Source organism: Xyrauchen texanus, chromosome 18, assembly GCF_025860055.1.
Source record: "Xyrauchen texanus isolate HMW12.3.18 chromosome 18, RBS_HiC_50CHRs, whole genome shotgun sequence".
In the NCBI taxonomy this organism is placed as follows: domain Eukaryota; kingdom Metazoa; phylum Chordata; class Actinopteri; order Cypriniformes; family Catostomidae; genus Xyrauchen; species Xyrauchen texanus.
Window position 1 is genome coordinate 34425342 of NC_068293.1, and position 26720 is coordinate 34452061.

At 37.3% G+C, this 26720-nt stretch overlaps 1 protein-coding gene across 1 annotated transcript in view; it reads left to right on the top strand.

The window, feature by feature from the left end:
- LOC127658553 (CLIP-associating protein 1-like) overlaps positions 1-26720 on the top strand; it is a 98080-nt gene that overhangs the window by 61781 nt on the left and 9579 nt on the right. The window contains exons 21-35 of the mRNA XM_052147902.1: positions 1657-1683; positions 2628-2783; positions 4572-4679; positions 6380-6442; positions 7524-7627; positions 16250-16479; positions 16830-16893; positions 17198-17200; positions 17518-17681; positions 17784-17862; positions 17956-18099; positions 20217-20363; positions 22122-22228; positions 24258-24380; positions 26016-26163. Of these exons, the coding sequence (XP_052003862.1) occupies positions 1657-1683; positions 2628-2783; positions 4572-4679; positions 6380-6442; positions 7524-7627; positions 16250-16479; positions 16830-16893; positions 17198-17200; positions 17518-17681; positions 17784-17862; positions 17956-18099; positions 20217-20363; positions 22122-22228; positions 24258-24380; positions 26016-26163 (1667 nt within the window). The remainder of the gene's footprint in view (positions 1-1656; positions 1684-2627; positions 2784-4571; positions 4680-6379; positions 6443-7523; positions 7628-16249; positions 16480-16829; positions 16894-17197; positions 17201-17517; positions 17682-17783; positions 17863-17955; positions 18100-20216; positions 20364-22121; positions 22229-24257; positions 24381-26015; positions 26164-26720) is intronic.

A 26720-nucleotide genomic window follows, 5' to 3' on the forward strand; every position in this document is an offset into this window, starting at 1 on the left:
GTGTAAATAGCATCTGCCACACAGTGCAGCTGTTTGCACCCCAATGGTCTTGTGGAACCACAAAATATACGACAAACTAAACAATAGTTGGGTTTAAAGACGGTGTGAATGTATAGTGTTTTCCTAGCGACCCTGGTTCGATTCTGCCTTCTGTCACACATTTGTTTTACCATCTGATTTCCTGTTTCCACTTTTTATAGTTCCTTTAATACTACTTACAATAATAAATAAACATGAATATAAAGGTTGATTTCATCACAGTGATTTGGTCACGGTGAATGTCGAGAAGTGCAGAGAACGGTTTGATCCGGAGTACCACTCATTCCCTTCCTCTTACTGCCGCTGCTCAGCATCACTTGAATATATTGCATCATTGTGTTAATATAGTAATATTATAGTAACCATGTTTTTTGGCAGAAACCATAGTTTTAATGCAATTAACTATGGTGTTATTACATTAATATGGTGGTAATTTAGTAAACATGGTTAATTTTGTTGTTACTTTAATTTGACAACAAAATACCATGGTTCCTGATGTAAAATCAAGGTTATTTTTTTCTTGGGTAAGGTTAAGGTTAGGTTTAGGGGTAGGGGTTGCTGTAGGGTGTCTGTGGGACTCTAAATAAACACAATAAACATGCTGAAGTGATGCCCATATACTGTATATTAATATTTAAATATGGGTGCAAATAGTATCTGACACTATTTGTACCGAGGTGTAAATAACATATACCATTTTTTACACCAGGGTGCAAATAGAAACTCCCTTTTTTCTTTTGCGTGACAGTGACTTTATTTTGACCCATCATCCTTTTGTGCTCAAATGCACTTATTTTTAAAAACGAATTAAAATGCTTAAACTTTCCCAAATCTAGAGACTTTTACTGATGCTTTTCATTCAAAGCGGTTTACCATGTCTCTTTGGAGCATTGTGCAGTTAAATGCCCTGCTTAATGGCACTATTGTGATCAGTTTGTGATATTTACAGTCCCTGGGTGATAGATAACTTCTAATTTCTAACTACTAATTTATGAACAGTTTAACTTTTAATTTCTTTCTTTCGATATTTGTCCCCAATACCAAAAGAATTTGGGGTGTAATATGACCTTGACATGTTTTAGGATTCACCCTCTTAAGGTAACATTAGACTGAACCTTAAACCTTTATGATAGTAGCTCAGACAGTTAACCACTGGCCTCCCACAACTCTCATCAGTTATATATCTGTTGGCTTTGTTTATAATGTTCTCACAATCCAGTTCGCCATCCTTCTGAACATGTTTATTGCACCATTTAAAAGTCAAAGCCACTCTCTAGGATTAAATGTGACTTTAAAGGGACAGTTCACCCAAAAATGGAAAATGTCATTTACTCACCCTCATGCGGTTCCAACCCCATATTACTTTCTTTCTTCCATGGAACTCTAAAAGAGTTGTTAGGCAGAATGACAGCCTCAGTCACCTTTCACTTTCAATATATGTAAAAAGATGACATAACAATGAATCATTACTGAGGCTAACATTCTTGGGTGAACTATATCTTTCAGTTGCTAGAGCGCCATCTTGCCTGGTGCATGCTGTGTAACCATGCCTCACATTAAGCATCTTTTGTAACTGGCTACTTTTCACCTGTCTGGTGTCTCGCCTTCATACACAAGGATCCAGATCAGCTAACCCCACTAGTGGTAAGCCCCTATTCATAAGAAGGATGCTCCTTTAATATCCTGCCACCACCCTTTCAAGATGAACCCTGCATGAATCACACGTCTACCATCATGTCGCATGTCCTGCTCTAACCCAAAAGTGAAATCATCTATCATCATTTACTCACCTTCAAATTGTTTCAGACCTATTTGACTTTCTTCTGTGGAATAAAATTGGAGATGTTAGGAGATGTCATTGCATCTTTGTCACATATATTGAAAGTGAATCTCCTTTTGTGTTCAATGCATAAAACAATGTCGTATTAATTTGTAACAACGTCAGGATGGGTAAATGGTGACAGAAATTTTATTTTTGGTTAACCATACATCTACTCTGAGAATGAGGTCTTCCATTATGATAATAGGTTATTTGATGTTGCTTTGATGCTTCTGCATATGCATATATTTTGCCAAATGTGTCTGTCACTTGAATTTTGTCTTGACCATGCCCCTGTACTGTAGATGACTGTTTCCCCTACAGCTCAAGTTGACTTGGATCCAAACTCACCATTTTTGTCTTACTCAGGTTTTTGTGTTTGTCTGTATTTCATTAAAGCCATACTCTCATCTCCATAGATTTGCATACACATATCTCAACCGACACTGAGATGATTTTATCAACATGAACTTGAGCTTATGCTCATCAAACCAGCCTAGTGATTAAGGGAAGGCTTAAGGTTCAACAATAGTATAAATGCACACATTAGTATACTGTATTTTCCTTGTGCTATTTTATGTTATTTCCTTTTGTTTTACAAGTTTTCGCAGTAACAATTTCATTGAATTTGTATGATCAAATTAGTCGCTGATCATTGAATCTGATCTTAAATCTCCTAGATGTCAAGCAGAGCGAAGCCAGTGGGCTTTGGTAGATATTCACTCTCTAATTCACAGCCATGGTCAACATACATCATTTTCCTTTGCAGCCGGCAGCCGATCTAGCTCTCCAGGGAAGCTCTTGGGGCACACATATGGCAGAATTGCTAGGGCCACAGCCCCAACAACACCCTCAGACAAGTATTCGAGGATCCCACGAAGTCAGGGCTGCAGCCGTGAGACTAGCCCAAGCAGACTGGGCCTTGGTAGGTGCAGCACACATCTCAACACACACTCTTAAGGACACTCACATATAGCAGACATGTAGTGGACTTCTTTATAAGTACATAAACAACGTGATTATGGAACTCAAGAGGACCTAGAGAGAGATGAGATGCCTTAACTGTGTGAAAAGGGACTCCGCATCAATTTAAATAGCTGACGCAAGTGTTTGTCAAAACTGACTTAGTGGCTGCTCATTGCTGTCTTTCCTAAATGAATGAATTTACTTGTTGTTGAAAGATGACAGGGCTGTCTTACAACTGCTTTCATTGCTCATCAGCTGTCTGACTCTGTTTTGAGATCTTTGCTTTGAGTTTATCAGCCTTTCATGAGAAAAGCTGCCCTTTTTATGATATGACCACTAAATATTGTCTGAGCTCAGTACATTTGACTAAGTTATTTGTCTATAAAACAAGAAGCATTGAACATTTGCATGAAAAACTGACTGGAAATATTTAGTTTTGAATCCCTAACAAATTTATATCAGTGCTTTTAAGACAATTGCTGTGTTTTTGTGTGTATTTTTCTTATATTTAAAGGTGCACCAATAAGTTTTTCCCACAAAAGATTTACACCTTAGAAAATGAATATTACTTTGCTCTGTAAACTTTATTTACATTTACTCCTTGGTCTAAAAAAGCTATTTGAAAGGAGTTCACACTGACAGCATTTTGCGGGGACAGAGCACCCAGAAAGTCATTTTCAGTGAGATTTGGCTATTTAAGGTGACATGAGTGCCAAGGACCATTGAAGATGTGATGTGGGCATGTCCAGAAACTTGATATGCAAGTTAAGACATTTTGTAACTTTTTCTATGCAAATGAGCTGCGATGCAGCAACAACCAGTGAAGTGAATGCAGTAGAGCACATGTGATCTATTTCCTGTCATACTTTAGTCAAGTTTTGGCAAGATGGCAAGATGTGGACATTAACAATTTCCCTGTTGTGTAAGATTTATCTCAGCCAACAATTTTTTTTCTAATGTAATTTTTCAAGAGAGATTCATCCATGAATAATCATGTATCATTTTCATTATATGATACATTATGCACTGCTGCAGTTTATCTTCAAGCACTTTTCTCTCCAGAACGTTAATTTGTCAAAATAGAATGACATATTTTACCAGAAATACATCCCACTTGTGATCAAGTTTTAAAAAGCTTTTTTGGGATTTTGTTACCCACTTATAACATGCAAAATACATCCAACAATACAAGCACTTGGTGTCCTCCAGCAATACAATCTTTGTCAATGTGAACTTCATTCAATAAAAGGGTGGTCCTCCCTCATTGTCGCCACCATGTTAAGATTGCAACAACCAGCCGATTACTACTCGCATTATCTTGAACACTTTTGGTTGTTTTACAAATTAAATGTGGGTGAAGAATACGCCTGTAAATAAAGCATTTCCAAAACAACGTTGGCAGCTGAAAACGTTAATTTCTTTTACAGCGATTCTGCATCGCCACACCAACAGGTGTCAGTATAAAGTCCAAGACCACTGTTGTATTGGCCAAAAAAATAAATAACTTTGTTCATCTTTAACAATGCACGTTCAGCTTAAATGATGTCTGATTGTACTTCAAAATGTTCAGCTAAGCCTTTTGCTTTTAATGTATAACCTTTCTTAAAACAGAGGGACCCCAGGAATGCCCCCCCCCCCCCTCCCCTTCTCTGGCCACACTGCCTCACTAATGTCCTAACATGTGTTCTAACAGCCAGGCTGTGTGGTAAAGCTCTTCTTCCTGCCACTTCTCCCTATCGCACGCTAGCCCGGAGCAGTCGCATCCCCCGACCCAGCATGAGTCAGGGGTGCAGCCGTGACACCAGTCGCGAGAGCAGCCGCGACACCAGTCCCGCTCGGGGCTTCATTTCTATTGGTGAGTACAGTCATTAGTGGCCGATTGGAGCTAAACAACAACGCCACCCCCAAACTGTTCCCTCCAAATCTATTGGGCCTCAATCAGTATGGATCTTCTGCCGTAGTATGCTTATATCATTTTCTTTCACTTGCACTTTGTTATACATGTTCTCAGGGTGCTTCAAAAAACTGTGCTTCTGCATCTTTTGGAATATACACTTGCTTAAAAAAGTATTTGGACACTATGCTACAATTAAAAATACATGAATATCATTACATAGATTAAAACCAGAAAAATCAAACCAACTGGCATCTGCAAATAAATGATGCTAGACCTTTTCTGAAAACTAACTTTTTATCAGCTGGGTCCCAAGGTAACTTTTAAGTGGATATTTGAAGTAAGTTCCCCTCAAGATGTCCTTGCGATTAAGTTCATAACATTCGTTATAGACACGTTCCACTTAGTTTGACAACCAAAAAGTGTCCAAATACTTTGTCCTCATTTTGAACAATGTATATTCTATCATTTAAAAACTAATACATTGACATCCATACATTTGAAAGTGTGGCTTAAAGGGATAGTTCTTCCAAAAATGAAAATTCTCTCATCATTTATGCACCCTCATGCCATCCCAGATGTGTGAATTAGTTTTTTCATATGCTGAACACAATTTAAGATTTTTAGAAGAATATCTCAGCTCTGTAGGTCCATACAATGCAAGTAAATGGATACCAACATTTTACAGCTCCAAAAAGCATAAAGTCAGCTTAAAAGTAATCCACAAGACTCAATTGATTAAATCTATATCTTCAAATGTGATAGGATAAGTGTGGGTGAGAAACAGATCAAGACTTAAGTCCTTTTTTTACAATAAATTCTCCTCTCAGCCCAATAAGTGGCGATATGCACGAAGAATGCGAATAGACAAAAACAAGAGGAAGAATGTGAAAGCAATGGTGGAATTTTATAGTTAAAAGGACTTAAATATTGATCTATCTCACCCACACATATTATATCTCTTCTGAAGACATGGGTTAAACCACTGCAGTTTTATGGATTGCTTTTTTGCTGATTTATGTGCATTTTGGAGCTTCAAAATGTTGGTGCCCATTCACTTGCATTTGAGCACCAACAGAGCTGAGATATTCTCCTAAAAATCTTCTTTTTTTTCAGCAGAAGAAAGTAAGTCATACGCATCTGGGATAACATGAGGGTGACTAAATGATGAGAGAATTTTCATTTTTGGGTGAAATATTCCTTTAATTTCAAAACTCAACGATAATTGCAGTTATTGTTATGCTATTGCTACCAAGATTGTGGCTTCACTGTATTATGTAAAAGCATCTAGTGGCCATTTTGTTGGTTTGTCCATGAAAATAAATTGTCTTTTTATTTTATTTGTGGATAGTCTGAAAACACCTTGTTTGATTATTTTCTTAAATAAAATTGAGAGGAAACAAGTGCAGCAATTGAATTGTGTAAGCTACCACCACTTTGAATGCTGTCTGTGCAATAGCAGGCAGCAAAGAGACTCAGTGCTTGGTTATTGGTATCAGCCGATGGCATATTTGACACTCGTTGCATGTGATACATATGATGTATGACTAATTAACTGTGGCTTGTAGGATGTTTTGTCATGGCGCTCAGTACGGCAACAGTGTTTGTTGTTTAGCACTAACCCTCCCTGGGGTGTCACCCCACTTACTGTTCCCTTCCAGCTTCCCGACGTCAATCTCGCTCTACCAGCGCTTTGTCCACGGCCGAACCCGTGGGCCAGTCAGGTGACCTGCATGACCCCTCCACCCTTCCCTTCAGACTGGACCAATCACAAGCATGCCTAGATAGTTTTTCTCTAAAAAATTTTAAAACAGATCAATCTAAAACCCCCATACTCCATGTCATTAACTGTAGATGCTCCTTTAGAAATGTCCTTGTCATTTTATGACATTTTATGATTTTCACACCATTTTTGTTCAAAAGTATCATTATTCATCTTGAATATTTTTATTTGCTGTATGTTTTATATACGGTGCTTGTTTACACTCAGTTGGTGGCATGTTTTCCCATGTTTACTTAAGTTCTCTGCTTCATATATTAGATTTTGTACACTTGGCATATCCATTTATTTTAAAGACATGTTTGCATCGCTGTCATTGCTGGTAATGAATTTAAAAGGATGGTTTTGTCTAATTTGCTTGGCATTTTGTGCTGTGAGCATCATAGAGATTCAGTTTGTTTTTGTATTGTTTGGAAGTCAATGTTTTGCATTCAGGACCCATAATTCAAATTCTTATTTCACTTACTCATGCAAGACACAATTTTCTTATCAGTTTAAGTAATATGGTTTAATTTTGGTTTAAAGGTGATGTGTGTAATGTATAGCCATTCTTAGGTTGACTTCCCAGAAAAGTCTAAACACTGACTGTAGCGATATTAAAATATTATTCTGTATGTTTAAGCATCCCCACTAGCCAGATATAACAACATTGTTTATAGCAAGAGATTCGCAAACAATGGAATACGGGGAGTTTTTGGGAAACCCATCTAAATACAGTCATTATTACACACTTCACCTTTAACTTCTTTACACATTTATTTCTTTTTTTTTTTCTTTAAAGCAACAGTAATTATTTGTGCTTATTGATTTAGTCTGTGCTGGTGTCCTTTCTGGGCTTCTGTCTCATATGATGTTGTTGTATTTTATCAGCATGTCATCCTCAAGTTTTCTCTATGACACATTTTCCTACTAGCCTGAATTGATACATTTATTACCAGAATTTAAAGTGATGTCCTAGAAGGTACATTTTTGCTAGCTCATCTTTGTCCATCCTCACTATCTTGTCCTGTGTTTTAACTCTACAGACCGCCTGGGTCTGATCCATCAGGCCCGCATTTCTGCGTCGGTCAATGCTATGAGGGTGCTGAACACAGGCACAGAAGTGGAAGCAGCAGTGGCTGATGCCTTGGTAAGAATCCTTGCTCACACTTGTAAACATTTTTGCTCATTATCTGATCTAAAATAACAGAAGTGATACTGCTGTATACTGTAATAGATTGTTTACAGGCCCGGGATTGCAAAAAGCCGTTACTTGGTTGTGCCCCAAAATTCCTTAGAGAAAATGAATTATATTTTTTTAGACTAGCTTTGTTTAAACCTTGTTTGACCTTTGGGACATTTTTGTCTTTTTCATTTTAGTTTTTTCGAGCACTTTGGCTATGTTAATGCCAACGGCATACTTTTTTGCCGAAGGTGTGTATTTTTGGGGGAATTTTGAATTTTGATATTTTAACCTCAGTTCCTATAATACATCTATAATACACTATGTACACAAAATAGTTACACTCAGGACCAAGGACAAAAATGTCCCCATTGAAACCCATTAAAAATGAAATATTTGAACCCAGTGCCATTAAAGAATAAAATACTGAATTCTATTATATTCTGCTTTCATTGGCTTCAAAATAAAACATTTTTTAATATATTTTCAACCAGATGGCTCCATTTTTCTCATGTTTAGCCTATGGAGCATATACATGCTTTTTTCCTATTTTCTGTTTGCTGTATTATAGAGTACTGCAGGCCAATTTAATAAATTATGCAGCTAAAATTGTGTGGGCGTGTTGGTATGGATGTCGGGAAGTGTTTGTGTGTGTGTGGGCAGGTTTAAGTGGTTTATGAGGACTTTTTCTTTTTAGGTTACACGCTGGTAATTACAAGGGTATTATGCTATAAATGTGGTTTATGAGGACATTTTTTAGTGTCCCCATATTTTAAATAGCTTAAAAACATACTAAACAATGTTTTATTGAAAATGTAAAAATGCAGAAAGTTTTTTGTGAGGATTAGGTTTAGGGGTAGGGGATAGAATCTATAGTTTGTATAGTATCAAAAAAAATTTTTGTGATGATGGATGATTTTGAATTTTGATAGTCTATGGAGAGTTCTCATAATTGTGTGTGTGTGTGTGTGTGTGTGTGTGTGTGTGTGTGTGTGTGTGTGTGAGAAAAACAATAGTGGCATAATATAAAGCAGATATTTTTGTTTTCTATGGTCCTGAGTGTGAGTGAAAATCAATGTTGTTGCTAATCATTGACATATTCCAGACTGTGATAATCACAAAAAAATATTTCCCCTTAAATATTTTTTTTCATAAAGAATTTCAGTGGCATTATATAAATAAACTGGCATTTAAAGGGTTAAAATTCTGAAAATGAATGAATATTTGGTAGTTATGACTGATGTTGTTTATAAAAATTAACTAATTCAAACTGGAAAATAATATTAATATATAATATTAATATGACACATTTTTGACACAGACATTTTTGTCCTCTAAGGACCTCTGAGTAACTTTTTTTTTTATTGACGCAGAAGGGTTAAGTCAACAGGAAATCTAAATTAACCCTATTTTGTGCAAGATTTCTCTGTCAAAGTAGTTCCAAATGAAAACACATTGTCTTTGTGACATTACATCAAAATTGTATAACTTGCTCCACCTCTGAAACGACTTTCCTTTTTGGTTAGCATCATAAATTATACTTTTTCAACCCCTCCTACCATAAAATAATAAGGAATATTTATATATTTTTTTACAGCACAAGATCATATAAGTGAACTGCAGAAAGATAGAAAAAGTTTGTCTCTAGTTGTATAATGAAGGTAGAATTTTCAGTTTGTGTCTTTTCTTCCACAACTATTCTCCCTTTAAAATGTCTGCATCTCTGTGCTCTTCCTTTCTTGGTTTTCTTCAGCTGTTAGGAGACTCCAGAAATAAGGTAGTGCTTCTGTTCCTATACTGTTTGTATTTTATTTATTTATTGACTAATCAGAATGACTTATACTATCATGAGCTGTCAAGCAAATTGCAAGAGCATTTTGAGCACCACATACATTTGCGCTTCTTTCATTAAATTGGTCTACGAGCATCTCATCTGCACAGTCTCATCATTTCCTGCACCAGCATCACAAGTGATTTAAGATCCATTTAATTCATTTTGCTATCTGTCAATTTAGTATTTATCTCTTTGTTTTATTATCTGTATACATTACCCAGTGCTGTTGACTTGTTGAAATGTATATTATCATTAATTCACATGTGCCAACAGCGCAGGATTAAGTTGTAAAGCAGGGCAGATGTTGTGCGTGACACATCCCCTTTTTGTGAATAAGTAGATGTAATTACCCCAGTGTGGCTCACTCTTCACTTGCGTCATCCACGCCTACTGTACTAATGACTGGAACACAAACTGTTCTAAAGGCATTGCCAACTGCTGGAAATTGTCTGTGACAGGGTTAAATTATTCATGACCGCCACACCAAATATCTGACTGTTATTCAGCCACACTCCTGTGCTTAGACTGGAGAAACATCTCAAAGTCCAAGGGTTATGTTGATGTTAAAGGAATAGTTCATTTAGTAACCAAAATTCTCTCACCATTTACTCACCTGCTGTCTTTTATTTCCATGGAACACAAAAGTTGAATCATTTGAAGAATCTTTACACCTCTCTTGCAATACAATATGAGTTCTTACTGACTAGAAGCTGTCAAGCTCCACAAATGACAAACAAATAGTAGTCAAAGTGACTCATTCTCTATATTCCAAGTCTTTTTTTTTAGCGGTACGATAGGTTTGTGTGGAACAGACAGATATTTATGACATTATTCACTGCTAATCTTGCCCTCCCCCAATTCTCACATCAAGTCTACAGTCGCGTCTAGAATTAAGAAATGCAATAGTCACGTGATGCTATGCGAGTGTTGATCACTTGGATGCAAGCTCCTCTTCACATTTCTACAATTTTTGATTTTAATCAATATTAACCTATGAGAACTGAAATCGTTTTGATTGTTATACTGTGCTGGGAGTCTAAGATGTTGAACATTTTTAAATTGTCAGCCTGTGGGGATATTAAAAGGAACTTGTGTTCGCAGGTGTCTGACGCCTTGCAGTATCACAAAACTTTCCACCCTGATTACAAGTATTGACGATGTTGAAAAGCGAGTCGAGTTTCTGGAGTCAGCCGGGAAAGAGCTGTAGGCTAACCCACATGCCACCAAGGCTGATATGGACCAGGTGTGGGGAAAAAATAGAGGGTGTGGAAAATCGGAGCAGATGTAATAATGTTTGTTTCACTGGAATCCCGAGGGAAAGGAGGGTCAAGATCAGTCTTGACAATGCGTTAAATAATCAGAATACTTTTTCGAGTTATGAGAAAAGTAGTGCAATATATTTTATTTTAGACCATAATATCTGAGTTACTTTTTAAAAAAAAGTAACACATTGCTTTTGTACACCTCTACTGTTCCTGTATAGCTCTACAGTACTTTCTAAATATCTCTGTGTTTACCATGTTGGTTTGACATGAGTGCTGTATGCAATGCATGGCTTATTTGTGTAGAATGCATAGCAAAGCAGAAGAGAAAGTGTCTTTGAGGGAAAAAAAAAGTAACACATAAGTAACACTTTACTTTCCATTAACATAACTTATTAATGAATTTAGTTACTTTTTTAAGACGTAATGCAATAATCGAATGAGTTGCTGTTAAAAGTAACTATGGAGTGGTGGTGGCGTAGTGGATTGAAGCACATAACTTGTAATCAGAAGGTCGCTGGTTCGATCCCCACTGCCACCACCATTGTGTTCTTGAGCAAGACACTTAATCCAGGTTGCTCCGGGGGGATTGTCCCTGTAATAAGTGCACTGCAAGTTGCTTTGGATAAAAGCGTCTGCCAAATACATAAATGTAAGTAACAACACCAAACACAGGTCAAGATATGATAACATTTTTGGAGTGGATCATTCCAAATTCGATGGACACAGTAGGCGGCCGGCTCAAAATAGAGAGCACACAGAGAATACTCTGTGGGTTGATCAGGTTTTTGTGGTTACATCAATGTTGGAAAATGGTCTATATAATTTGTCTTAGTTATACACTTTATCTTTGCATGTCAATATTTCACATTTTAATTTAGGTGAAATGTTTCTCTCCACATGGAATGATAATGGGCTAGAGCACCCTATAAAAAGAAGGAAGATTGTATCTTTCCTTAAGCTTAAAAAATACGATATAGTGTTCCTTCAAAAACCACACCTTTATTCACAGGAAACTGAAAAGCTTGGTATGGCATTGGGTGGGTATGCGTTTTGCAGTGCTGGTTCAATTAAGAGCAGGGGAGTCATCACATTGATAATCATTTACAATTTAAATGTCTCAAGCAGATCAAAGATAATTAAGGAAGAGTCATTCTTGTTTTGACTGAAATACAGGGGCAAAATCTTATATTGGCTAATATTTATGCACCCAACGCTGATGATCAGGACTTTTTTATAGCTCTTGAGGTAAAGTTTCAAGCACCATTTGGAGACTTCTGAATCCATGTGGGAGGGATTATACCTTTTTTCATCAGATCATAAGATTTATTCTGAAATATTAGATGGTTTTGCCGCAGAATTTTTTGGATCTTATGTCACAGAACTGGCTCCACTTATGATAGAAGTTTACACAGAGCCCTTAAAGAAAGGTGAACTACCCCTGATTCTGAGTCTCATTCTTAAAAAAGATAAAGACCCAAATTAATGTTAAAGTTATTGGCCAATTTCGCTGATTCAGTTAGATGTAAAAATATTGTCAAAAATTCTGTTATTACAGTTATTACATCTCTTATACATATAGATCATGTGGGGTTTATTTGTGGTCGTAATTCTTCAGATAATATTAGACATTTTATAAATGATCAGACCCGGATCGTTGAAATCACACTTGATGCCAAAAAGTATCAAGGAATGGGACCCTGGATTGGCGGAATCTAAAGGGTGGAATCTTTTTTAGATTTTGGAAATTTACGGGTTTGAAAACACTTTTATTGGATGGATTAAGTTACTTTATAAACAACTGCTAGCAGCAGTGAAAACTAATGGATTAATTATAGATTATTTATCTCTTGGTAGTGAAACCCGGCAAGGTTGTCCTCTCTCCCCTTTATTGTTCTGTCTTGCCCTGGAAGCGCTAGCAGCCGCAATAAGAGGATGATTTTCCTAGTGTTGTAGCAGGAGCTGTGGCACATAAACTTCTACTCTACGCAGATTATATATTAATATTTGTCTCTGACCCTAGAAGATCTATGCCTACCCTTCATAGAATTATTAATTCTTTCTCCAAATTTTCAGGATACAGGGTGAATTGGTCTAAATCAGAAGCTCTTGCTCTGACAGTATATTGCCCTACCACAGCTTTCCAGCCTGGTGCCTTTCAGTGGCCCATGCAAGGTAATGGGTATTTTGTTATTTTACTTAAAGCAAATTTGAGAGATTTAGTTAGTTCATTTGGACCCATTAATGAAAAGGTTCACGTGTGATGTTGATAGATGGGCTTCACTACATTTGTCTATGGCTGGGAAGGTCAATGTTATAAAAATGAGTTGTATCCCCAAATTCAATTATCTACTGCTGTCTCTCCCTCTAGATGATGCTCTTTCTTATTTTAAACAATTTGATAGAATATATAAGTCTTTTATTTGGAATTGTAAATGGCCTCGGTTGCATTTCAATAAGTTACATAGACCAATTGACAAAGGAGGTTTAGGCCTCCCCAAAATTGTTTTATTACTCTACTTTTAATCTTAGACACCTGGCCCATTGGACTCTTCCACCATAAAGAGTCCCTCCTTGGTGCAACATTGAACAAGCAATCCTTTCCCCAATCTCACCATTGCAAAGTCTTTCTATTAAATTGCCTAGAGAAGTAACAATGCTAATCCCGTTATTTCACAATTATATTCAGTATGGACAAAGGTTCCTCGTAGGTTCAATTCTGATACTTAAATCATTCTTACTTAAATGTTTCCTCACGTATATGGCTAAACCCCAAATTATGTATGAACAAGTTCCCATTTTACTGGAAAGAATAGCTCAAGAGGGATGTTATTACACTTGGTGCCCTTTATGAAAATGGAGCTTTGAGGTCATTTGAAAATCTAACACAGCAATTTTGGATTTTTAGGTCTCAATTTTTCAGGTATTTATAGCTGCGCCATTTACTTTGTGATATTTTTGGTGGTAGTACACATCCCCCTAAGGCTGCAGACACTTTGTTTGGTGCACACAGCCTTTGGAAAGGGTCATGAAGCATCAGTGTACTACTCATCGTTGATTCAGAATCTGGGAAATGGAGCCTTAACAGCTTTTATGGGAGGTTATGGGAAAGATATTTGAGATTTTGCATCGTTTCTACTGGACTCCCTCTAGAATGTATAGGTTTGGTTTAAAGGACACAATTACCTGCTGGCGATGTCAGTTGGAGGATGGAGAAATAGCCCATGCCATGTGGTTCTGCACTAAGATTCAAGAATACTGGATTAGAGTCCAGAATTTTATCTGCGACGCTCTAGACACTCAAATGTAATTCTGGCCCAGACTATGTATTTTGGGTGATGGGGCGGTTATTAAAGTGACAAATATAAAAAAAACTGGGTCCAAACTTGTGTAGTGATTGGCATACAGATAATTTTTAGAGGATGGAAGTTAAAAGGCACTCCTTCATTTCAAGAATGCTTCACCAAATGGAAAGAAATGTGACAAATACTTTACATTTCTGGAAGACTTTTAGTGAGAACCATGTGGAAAGAAACAGGATTGTGGTAAAATGTGTGACTTTGACCACATGGATATTTGTTGACGGGCCAGGGTGGGGTTGGATATTGGGAGGGGTAAGGGAATAAGGGAGTTAAAAGTTGATTCTGTGTATATATGTTTTGCGTTGTTCCGTTTCATTTGTTTGAATAAATAAAAAGTGTTAATCGGAAAAAGAATAAAAAAATTCTACATCGCGTTTGGTTCATTTAAGCACAAGAACCAATGGCGTTTTGGTGTCTATGACATTGAGCTGGTTTAAATGCCATACCAATATGCTGATAACTAAAAAGCAAACAAAGTAAGAACACCGCATTTACATGAGATTTGAAATAATCGAGTTTGTCTCTGCTTTTAATGTCAAACCTTGAAAAGGCATGCGCATAACACTTGCATACACTGTAAAAACGGGTAAGAATGCTGGTTAAGCATTAAGCATTTACATGCAACGCAAAATCGGTGTAATGGGCAAAAATCTACCAGTGTCGATTGGTTTCTTCCTAAAATGTTTATGACCTTACACTGATAAAGGTAAGCCGTTTAATGGGTTTACATGGCCACACACACTGTCGGCTTATTAAGTGTAATCAGTGTAAGTACATTTAAACGTGGTCGTTGACGGGCCACTTTTGAATCTGGACAAGCAGGTGAAGATTTTCAGTGAATTACAACTTCAATTTGAGTAAGGTCTGTTACACACACTAAGCCAGTGGTTCTCAATTTTCTTTGGTCATGTCCCCTTCTGAAACTTGAAAAATGTTTGCGCCTCTCCCCCACCCCCAAACAACAACAACCACCACCATAAAAAATTATCAAAAACATGACCGGGAAAAAAAATTTCAGCTTTGTCACAAAACAATTTATTTATGCATTCTATTAGTTTTCACTGTTTAGCTGAATTGTATAAAGCTACACTCCTCTTTGAAAAAAGTATATTTATATATTAATCTGAATATAATCTGAACTTTTTTGTCATTAGGCCTACATTGTTTTGTAATTTTCTGTATGTGATAAGTAAATAAAACGGTTTAAGTAGGCTTGTATACATCCGAAGTAGAATAAATGCAAAGGTTATAGTGCTTGCAGATTCAATGACAATATAAAGTATAACTGCTCACCATAAAATTAAATTTGTCATTATTTACTCACCCTCCTCTTTCCAAACATGTACAACATTTTTCATCTGTAAAACACAAGGATTGTGATTGTGACTGTCAAGGTCTAAAAGCACAGAAAAGCACCATCAAAGTTGTCCAAATCACTTGTGCAATACATTTCAAGTCTACTGAAGCCTTTCTTTAGCATTGTCAAGAACAGACTGAAATATTGCGTTATGTGTTAATTCACTGAAATCTTCCTCTTCACCCATGCAAACCTGCCGTGTACGGGAGCACGTCTTCATTTACATTAGCTTAGCACAGTGAGCGCACCTGGTAGACTAGTACACATAAGGAGAAAAAGGCAGAAGAAAATAAGTCACACACATTGGTTCTAACTAATGTATGGCTTCAGCAGACTTAATTTGTCATTTTTGAGCTTTACATCCCACAAAAAATTCTTAAAAAAAAAAAAATTGTAAATTAATAAATTGTATTCCCGGTTCTTCAACAGCCAACACAGATAGCTAGATACCATCTTACAAACTTCTTACTGCATAACGACTTTGAAAATTCTAATTTTGTGATCCACTGAAAAGGTATAAGCATTTGGGTTTGGAATAATATGAGAGTGAGTATGTAATGACAGAATTTTACATTTTGGGTGAACTATTCTTTGAGTGATAGTAGAACCTAAACCATTTTTTTTTTTTTAATGCTGCATGGCTTTCATATATCAGCATATATGTTTTAAATGAGTAAAGCATGCTGAATTGATCATTGAACTCCCCTTGCTGACAGCTTCCGTTTGCCACCAACTTCCCGTTGAACCTTCTAACTTGCTGCATGTTTTCCTCAGCGCAAGCCCGTGAGACGTAGGTACGAGTCAGATGATGATGCCAACAGTGATGCCTCCAGCGCCTGCTCAGAACGTTCCTATAGCTCCCGAAACGGAGGCATTCCTCACTATCTGCGGCAGATGGAAGACGTGGCAGAGGTGCTGAACCACTGCGCCAGCTCTAACTGGTCCGAGAGGAAGGAGGGCCTGCTGGGCTTGCAGAACCTGCTGAAGAGCCAGCGTATTCTCAGGTGGGGGCATTGAAAGTGCACTGCTCTGAGACGCAAATAACATTTTTTACTTATTGTATTCTTGTTCGTGTAGTGTAATTCTATTTTCATAGCCACTAAAAGTGAGTTTGCAGAATGTTTATTTTTTTTTACTATGCATTAAAGCATATGAATCTGTATTGTTAGATACATTGTATCTTGCATTAACATTTGTGAATAACTGGAGTGCTACTTCACTTTGCTCTTGGTGTGAAAAGATCTTTTGCCTGTGATTTGGTTTGATCAGATTTGTTCATTTCATTCTTGGTGCGAACCTTCCTTAAATCATATATTTAAGGAATCATGTTTGTACTCATGTTTGTGTGTTTCAGCCGAGTGGAGCTTAAACGGCTGTGTGAGATCTTCACCAGGATGTTTGCAGATCCTCACAGCAAGGTAACCTGTATTAGGACCTTCTTTTCCCCATTGCTGTTTTGAACACTTAATCTACTTAACAATGGCTGCATTAATGGAAGCATTCCAAATATAAGATTTTATAAAGGATTACTTGACAATGTGTTTTGTTTGAAATGGCTATAAATAAATAATCAATTTCACTATGGCTTTTGTTAAATCCAAAATGTTTGTCTAGAAAAAAGTATACCTTTTTAGAACTAGTGAATGGAATGAGTTTGTACTAATGGAATGTGTTTTTTCCTGTTGTTTGCATGGTGTACCTTGGTGTGGATTTTAACTATAGAGAGTAAGTGGATTTTAAATACCTGAATCATTATGTTGTATTCTTATATAAGTGGGTTAATTCTTCACACAAACCATTTATTGTCCTGACTAAGACAAGCATCACAAGTACTATTGCTTATACTTTGGTTTAGGGATTTGAACAAACCCCCAACCCTAAGTATTGAACTTGCCTCACAACTCAGTGGCTCTTTTTACATGACAAAAAATAGATGCATTTATATTCTAAGAAGTGGGTCCATGGCATCTAAAACTTTGAAAACCCCTATTCTAGCCAACTCATAGCAGGAGTTGGCTGATGGTTCGATGTTCTGCTTCCAGGTGTTTAGCATGTTCTTGGAGACTCTGGTGGACTTCATCACTGTTCACAGAGAAGATCTCCAGGACTGGCTCTTTCTTCTGCTCACTCAACTACTGAAGAAGATGGGCGCTGACCTCTTGGGCTCAGTCCAAGCTAAAGTCCAAAAGGCTCTTGACATCACACGGTTAGTCTCTAGTGATAGTTCAAGTCAAGATTTTTCTCTATTGCATTTTGTAGGTTTTAGTCTCTAGAAGCTTGATGCCTTTTTTCTCTTGTTTTCTTTTAGAGAGTCTTTCCCTTTTGACCAGCAGTTCAACATCCTAATGAGATTTATTGTTGATCAGACTCAAACCCCCAATCTTAAGGTATGCTGACTGCTTCCGAAACCCCTGTTGCAAATTCACCATGTGCTTAGTGCTGAGTAAGTTAATATAGATTGTCTTGATGTTACAATGTAGGTGAAGGTGGCCATCCTAAAATACATTGAGTCCCTGGCACGCCATATGGACCCTGCAGACTTTGTGAACTCAAGTGAGACCAGATTAGCTGTGTCCCGCATTATCACATGGACCACTGAACCCAAAAGCTCTGATGTTAGAAAGGTGAGTCTCCATGGAGATCGGGCTAAACATACAACATGGTTTAAAGGAATAGTTCACCCAGTATTTACTAATTAGTTTTTTACTTTTGTTTTTTTTAGAACACAAAAGGAGAAATTGTAAAGAATGTACACACTTCTAATGAGTCCTAATGAGCAAATAATGACAGACTGTTTATTTGGTGGCAATTTTCCTTTGAAGCTGTTTGTTGTTGCATTAAACGGATAGTTCACCCAAAAATGAAAGTTCTCTCATTAATAACTCACCCTCATGTCATCCCAGATGTTTATTACTTTCTTCATTACCCAAACAAAGATTTGTAGTAGAATATTTCAGCTCTGTCGGTCCATTCAACGCAAATTAATGGTGACCAGAACTTTGAATCTAAAAATCACATAATGGAAACATAAAAGTAATCCATAAGACTCCAGTGGTTAAATCCATGTCTTCAGAAGTGATATGAAAGGTGTGGGTGAGAGACAGATATTTAAGTCCTTTTTACAATAAATCTCCATCTTTGACCAGCCCTGACAAGTAGGTAGCGATATGCATGAAGAATGCTAATTGTCAAGTGGAGATTTAGTAAAAACGCACTTAAATATTGATCTGTTTCTCACCCACACCTATCATATCGCCTCTGAAAGACATGGATTTAACCACTGGAGTCATCTGGATTACTTTTATGCTGACTTAATGTGCTTTTTGCATATTCAAAGCTCTGGCCACCTTTCACTTGCATTGTATGGATCAACAGAGTGGAGATATTCTTCTAAAAATCTTTGTTTGGGTTCAGCAGAAGAAAAAAAGTCATACACATCTTTGATGCATGATGGTGAGTAAAAGATAAGAGAATTCTCTTTTTTGGGTGAACGTATGATTAGTAGAATTTAATGATGTAGTTGTGAAATTGTAGTGAAAATAACCTAACTTTTTTTCTCTACAGCCAGTGGCAAAGTTTTTATTTACAGGATCCATTTTCACAATTAACAGATGCAGCAAACCCAAATTTCAATAGCTGTCTAATGGCAACTAATGGTTACCAGCCTTTTTTTTATTATCTGTTGCCTTTTTTAATCCTGTTGCCCTGACATGTTGGCCCAGACCCTTCATAACTGGGCAGTTGAGGAGTTTTCAGGCAGGCCCAGCACTACAGCACTACTGCCAGGAGAGGGTCACCTGGAGGAGAGGTGCAAGCAGGTAGTGGCATACGGCCTAACCAACAAACAGCACGTAACCGCTGAACATAACCGTGTGCCCCTCACTCTAATCCGCCTCATTGCCTTGCGAAGTGACTGCTGAAAACAATCTGTTAACATGCAATTCTCACAGTTTCTCGAGAAGGCTAAGGAGAGCAGCGAAGATAATTTATTTTGCAGTTAATATGACTTGAATTGATGAGTCTGTTGTAATCATTTGTTAATGTTTTCCTTTTCATATCTCAATTCCTGTTAACTCTCTTCTGCTTAAAATATTATTTATTTTTTCACAGAATAACATTGAGTGAAGCAACATTCTTGCATGTGTTTTACATAAAGCAGAATTGAATTATGGGCAGCTGAGCTCTCTATGTAGATGCACTAATGAATTCTTCACAGTGTCCATTCTTTCTTAAATTATTTGAAGGGATAGTTCACCCCCAAAATTATTTTTCTTCATCATTTACTCACTCTCATGCCATCTCGGGTGTTTAAGACTCTCTTTCTTCTGCTGAACACAAACAAAGATTTTTAGAAGAATATTTCAGCTCAGTTGGTCCTCACAGTGCAACTGAATGGTCACCTGAACTTTGAAGCTCCAAAAGCACATAAAGCTAGCATAAAAGTAAAGCAGAAGACACCATGTCTTAAGCGATGTGATAGGTGTGGGTGAGCAACCGATCAATATTTAAGTCCTTTTTTACTATTAATCATTGAAATTAATGAATTTGGAAGGTGCTCTCTGTCACCGCATAAACTGTGTAAATTTTCTGTTCATAGGAGCCCAGCAGTCATCGTTTCTTATCTTTACGACAAAAGAGTTCTTTCCAGAGTTATTCTCGGCATGTTTAACATCTGCTCTTTTTCATTGCTGTATTTGTGGTATGACTTCCTCTCTCATGAGTTATGTGCTGTTTTGTGCAGGCTGCTCAGGTGGTGCTGATCTCACTCTTTGAGCTAAACACTCCTGAGTTCACTATGCTGCTGGGTGCTCTGCCCAAAACATTCCAGGATGGAGCAACCAAGCTCCTGCACAACCATCTAAAGAACTCAAGCAACACTGGCAGCATGGTAAGATCCAAGATATAACGCATGAATATACAGGTGAAACTCGAAAAATTTGAATATCGTGCAAAAGTTCATTAATTTCAGTAATTCAACTTAAAAAGTGAAACTAATATATTATATAGACTCATTAAAAGCAAAGTAAGATATTTCAAGACTTTATTTGATATAATTTTGATGATTATGGCTTACAGCTTATGAAAACCCCAAATTCAAAATCTCAGAAAATTAGAATATTGTGAAAAGGTTCAGTATAGTAGGCTCAAAGTGTCACACTCTAATCAGCTAAACACCTGCAAAGGGTTCCTGAGCCTTTAAATGGTCTCTCAGTCTGGTTCAGTTGAATTCACAATCATGGGGAAGACTACTGACCTGACAGTTGTGCAAAAAAACATCATTGACACCCTCCACAAGGAGGGAAAGCCTCAAAAGGTAATTGCAAAAGAAGTTGGATGTTCTCAAAGTGCTGTATCAAAGCACATTAATAGAAAGTTAAGTGGAAGGGAAAAGTGTGGAAGAAAAAGGTGCACAAGCAGCAGGGATGACCGTAGCCTGGAGAGGATTGTCAGGAAAAGGCCATTCAAATGTGTGGGGGAGCTTCACAAGGAGTGGACTGAGGCTGGAGTTACTGCATCAAGAGCCACCACACACAGACGGGTCCTGGACATGGGCTTCAAATGTCAAACGTCTTACCTGGGCTAAAGAAAAAAAGAACTGGTCTGTTGCTCAGTGGTCCAAAGTCCTCTTTTCTGATGAGAGCAAATTTTGCATCTCATTTGGAAACCAAGGTCCCAGAGTCTGGAGGAAGAATGGAGAGGCACACAATCCAAGATGCTTGAAGTCCAGTGTGAAGTTTCCACAGTTTGTGTTGTTTGGGGAGCCATGTCATCGGCTGGTGTTGGTCCACTGTGCTTTATTAAGTCCAGAGTCAACGCAGCCGTCTACCGGGACATTTTAGAGCACTTCATGCTTCCTTCAGCAGACAAGCTTTATGGAGATGCTGACTTCATTTTCCAGCAGGACTTGGCACCTGCCCACACTGCCAAAAGTACCAAAACCTGGTTCAATGACCATGGTATTACTGTGCTTGATTGGCCAGCAAACTCGCCTGACCTGAACCCCATAGAGAATCTATGGGGCATTGCCAAGAGAAAGATGAGAGACATGAGACCAAACAATGCAGAAGAGCTGAAGGCCACTATTGAAGCATCTTGGTCTTCCATAACACCTCAGCAGTGCCACAGGCTGATAGCATCCATGCCACGCCGCATTGAGGCAGTAATTAATGCAAAAGGGGCCCAAACCAAGTACTGAGTACATATGCATGATTATACTTTTCAGAGGGCCGACATTTCTGTATTTAAAATCCTTTTTTTTATTGATTTCATGTAATATTCTAATTTTCTGAGATTCTGAATTTGGGGTTTTCATAAGCTGTAAGCCATAATCATCAAAATTATATCAAATAAAGGCTTGAAATATCTTACTTTGCTTGTAATGAGTCTATATAATATATTAGTTTCACCTTTTAAGTTGAATTACTGAAATTAATGAACTTTTGCACGATATTCTAATTTTTCGAGTTTCACCTGTACATCAAGTATCGGACAAACAAACAAAACGTTAGTGTTTAACATAAAAAAAAAAAAAAAAACAATAACACCCTTCACCTTTAAAGACTAGGATGTCTACTAATATTTTTGTACAGTTGTCTGTTGTTTAGGTATGCACAGTTTAACCATTTAATCTTTATCTCCTTTACAGAGTTCTCCGAGCAATACAATGGGCCGCACGCAACCCCGGCATCCCACCAGCAGGACCAGCCCCCTCACCTCTCCCATAAACTGCTCCCACGGTGGGCTGTCACCCAGGTAAACATCCCCTTCTCTGCTTTCATATGCCTTCCTCACTAATGCATGATCTCAATCTGGGCATGGAGACTGGGCCTGTATGAACACACTGACATTGTTGCTTTTTTAACATTTACTCGACTTCAAAGTAGTTCTTGCTATATTGTTTTCTTCAGAATAAATTTTTTCCCTAATAAACCTGAAACCCTTCAAATTAATTTCTGCATTGGTAGGCTTGGGCTGATTGAACAAATTGTATATCACTGTACGAGTATATTTGATATAGTAATTTTAATTGTATATATTTAAATATGTTTACAGTATTTATGTCAGTTTTTTTTGTTGGAAATTACAAAAAATATATATATTATTTGAATCATGTGGCAATGCCTACTCTTAGTTAAATACTTTATAAATGAAAGATACTCCCATCTCATTTGATTATTTTCTCTTTTTATTTGGAATTTGGTCGCAAGCCAAAAGATATTATTCATAACAAATGTATAAGTCTGACATAAGTGCAAAAATAGCACACATGATTTTTTTTTTTTAAAAAGAAGAAAAAACTGTGAAACTAATATAGCTTATATAGTATAGCAAAATCTTTATCGCTTTACACATTTCTACCATACTGCCCACCCCCTTGCATAGGAATTGGTCGTAATCTGTGGTGGGAGACATATCACCTAGATGTGGCATTTTTTTATGTTTTAAAGTCTTTAAAGGGATATTTCATGTAACAATGAAAATTCTCTTAATATTTACACACCCTCATTCCATCCCAGATGTGTATGTCTTTCTTGAGTACACAAAGATTTTCAGTAGAGTATCTCAGGTCTGTAGGTCCTTACAATATAAGTGAATGGTGGCCAGAACTTTGAAGGTCCAAAAAGCACAACATTAATCCCTACCACTCCAGTGGTTAAATCCATGTCTTCATAAGCAATATTCCAGGTGTGAGAATAAAACCGATCAATATTTTATGACAAACGTCTGTGTCAGATGGAGTATACATTGATAGACTCACATTTGACTATGCAGACGTTGAGCATTCGAGTCAAAATCGGAAGTATACTTCAGGCTTAAATCTCCACTTTCATTTTCACATTTTTTTCTTTTTTTTCTATTCTTTGTGCATATTGTCACCTACTGGGCAGAGAGGAGAATTCTTTTTGTAAAGAATATTAAATATTGATCTTTTTCTCACCCACACCTATCATTTCACTTCAGAAGACATGCATTAAACCACTTGAGTCAAATGGATTATTTTATGCTGCCTTTATGTCCTTTTTGGAGCTTTAAAGTTCTGGCCACCATTCACTTGGTTTGAATGGACCAATAGAGCTGAGATATTTTTTCTAAAAATCTTTGTTTGTGGGGGCCTGGGTAGCTCAGCGAGTAAAGACGCTGACTACCACCCATGGAGTTCGAATCCCAGGGCGTGCTGAGTGACTCCATCTCTGTCTCCTAAGCAACGAAATTGGCCCGGTTGCTAGAGAATATAGAGTCACATGGGGTTACCTCCTCATGGTCACTATAATGTGGTTCGCTCTCGGTGGGGCGTGTGGTGAGTTGTGCGGGGATGCCGCCGTGGTTGGCATGAGGCCTCCTCACGTGCTATCTAACTGAGATCCATCCTCCACCTCCCAGATTGAGGCGTCACTACGCACCACGAGGACTTAGATTGCATTGGGTATTGGGCATTCCAAATTGGGGAGAATTTTTTTTTATTTGTGTTCAGCAGAAGAAAGTAAGTCATATATATATATATATATATATATATATATATATATATATATATATATATATATATATATGGAATGATATGAGGGTGAGTAAATGATGAGAGAATTTTCATTTTTAGGTGAACTATCTCTTTAAGGAAGGTCTTCAAAACACCACCATGAGCACGGATAACGCTTTAGGGTTTTCTGGTCCATAACTTATTAACACATGCTGCTAACCACAACACTCGGACTGGACTGTTCTTTCTTTTCTGTCTTCCTCTTCTGCACTGTTCTCTCCCTCTCTGGCCATTCTGTGGGCACAGTCGGTTATGGGGTTGGAGTATCGATGGGCTCTTAAAGCACCCCCCTCCTCCTCCTCCTCCGTCTCACTCCTCTATTCCTGCTGGGCCCTCCCTCAGGGCCTTCCACTGTACACTGTCACCAAGGTAACAGCTGCTAGCCTATCACGGCGAGGAGGGGTGGGATGGGTGCTTAGATTCCCACCTACTCTCAGGGATGTATGCTTGGGGCTTGTATCAGATCATGTCATTCCAAATTGCAAAACTTCCCATGCTTCTAAACTTTATGGTGGTTGATAAAAAATTTAAATGAAGGAATGGTACTATGTAGATGAATACTGCATTTCATGCATGTAACATAACTTATTTCCAAGAATGGGCTGATTGACCATGTTTTCAGCAGCCATTTATTTACACCGTAGGTGCATGCTGCAGTTTCTGAGCTTACACTCAAATTTAAAGGAGTAGTTCACTCAAAAATAAAAATGGTCATTATTAAATCACAGTCATGTCATTCCAAACCTGTTTGAATTTCTTTTTCTTTCATGGAACACAGAGTTATGCTTTTGCATAAAATTAAACAAACACTGTGGAGCTCCAAATATGACAAAAGAAGTCTATGCAAGTTGTCCATATGATTCGTGCACTATATACCAAGTCTTCTGAAGCTATACAATAGCTTTGTATGAGAAACAGACCTGAATTGAAATTGTTATTTGCTGCAAAATTCTTCCTTTTCATGGTATCAAAAAGAGGAACATTGAAAGGAATAAAAAAATGAAAATTCTCTCATTTACTCACCCTCAAGAAATTCCAGATGTTTATGACATTCTTTCTTCTGAATAATCTTTGTTTGAACACAAACAAGGAATATTTTTGCTCTGTTGGTCCATACAATGCAAGTCAACAGGGTCCAAAACTTTGAAGCTCAAAAAGCACATCAAGGCAGCAGAAAGTAACCCATACAGACTCCAGTGTTTAAATTCATATCTTCAAAAGTCAACAAGACAAATGTATTGTATCTGTAAGCTTACTTGGCAATAAAGCTCATTCTGATTCTCTCTGATTCTTATAAATCTCCACTTTCAAACAGCCCTCTTAAGCGCTCGCCTCTCCTAAGAGGAGTTCTTCTTTTGTTTTTGGTGATTCTCATTCTTTTTACATATCGTCACCTACTGGGCAGGGAGGAGAATTTATAGTAAAAAGGAATTCAATATTGATCTGTTTTTCACCCTATCATATCGCTTCAGAAGACATGGATTTAACCACTGGAGTCGTATGGATTCCTTTTATGCTGCCTTTGTGCTTTTTTGAGCTTCAAAATTTTGGACCATGTTGACTTGCATTGTATGGACCTGCAGAGCTAAATGATGAGAATTTTGGGGGAACTATCCCTTTAACCACATTTCTCCTTTAGTTTGATTTTATTTATTTTTATTATTTTTATTGTGAACAAAAATGATGACCGAATTTTTTATTAGTTTTAACTATTCCTTTAACCCTCAAAAACTTTTTTTAATTGACCTAAATTATATTAAGGCAAACTTTAAGAAAAGTGTGTAGCTCAGAAATTTTGGAAATAGATGCATTGGCAATTTTTGGGAATTAGCAATACACTATTCATTTGTTGTAAATGTTAGAGCTGTGGGTATGTCAGATGCATTAGAAACAGGACTTTAATTACAGAGCTCATTTTTGGGTTTGTATGTTTTGCTTTTGGTGTACCATAAGTGTTGCAGTCGACTCAACTTCAGTGTTTAATCTCTCTCTTTCTCTTCTCAGTATGCTGGAGTATGACACGGAAAACATGAACTCTGATGAGATCTTTAGCTCACTGCGTGGTGTCACAGAGGCCATCCAGAGCTTCAGTTACCGCAGCCAAGAGGACCTGAATGAGCCAATCAGACACGATGGCAAGAAGGATGATGCTGTAAGTCTTTGCTTTAACAGTGGGAAACAGGAACAAGGACACAGATGGGGAATTTTGTGACCCATATATATTGCAATTTTAAACAGAGATTAATCATCATAATTATCTGATAATTAATTAATCATTAATTATCTTTTTTATGATAGACCTTAAAGTTAATTAGCATTTTGAGCCATGGAATGTTTTTTTAGAATAGCTGTTTTTTATTTATTAGTAGCATAAGGTTTGTGGTTTACTAATGGAAGAAACCTTCATATTTTGTTTTACAACATAAATTACACACAGTCATACTTAAAAGTGAAGTTTGAATACATTGTGTGCTTTAAAAAATGTTGCTAACAAGTTTGTTACATAACATTCGTCAAGCACGTAAGCTCAAATACTGTGCTTGTTCTGCATACAGAAAGTGGGCCGTAGTGTTGATGCTACTTTCAAACATTCATTTTAGCCAATGTTTAAAAGAATTGAAAGAAATAAGCCGCCTGGGTTGGCCGAAAAATTTATGTCATGATTGAATGGCTCTATTTGTATCGGGATGTAAATAAACACTCTTTCTA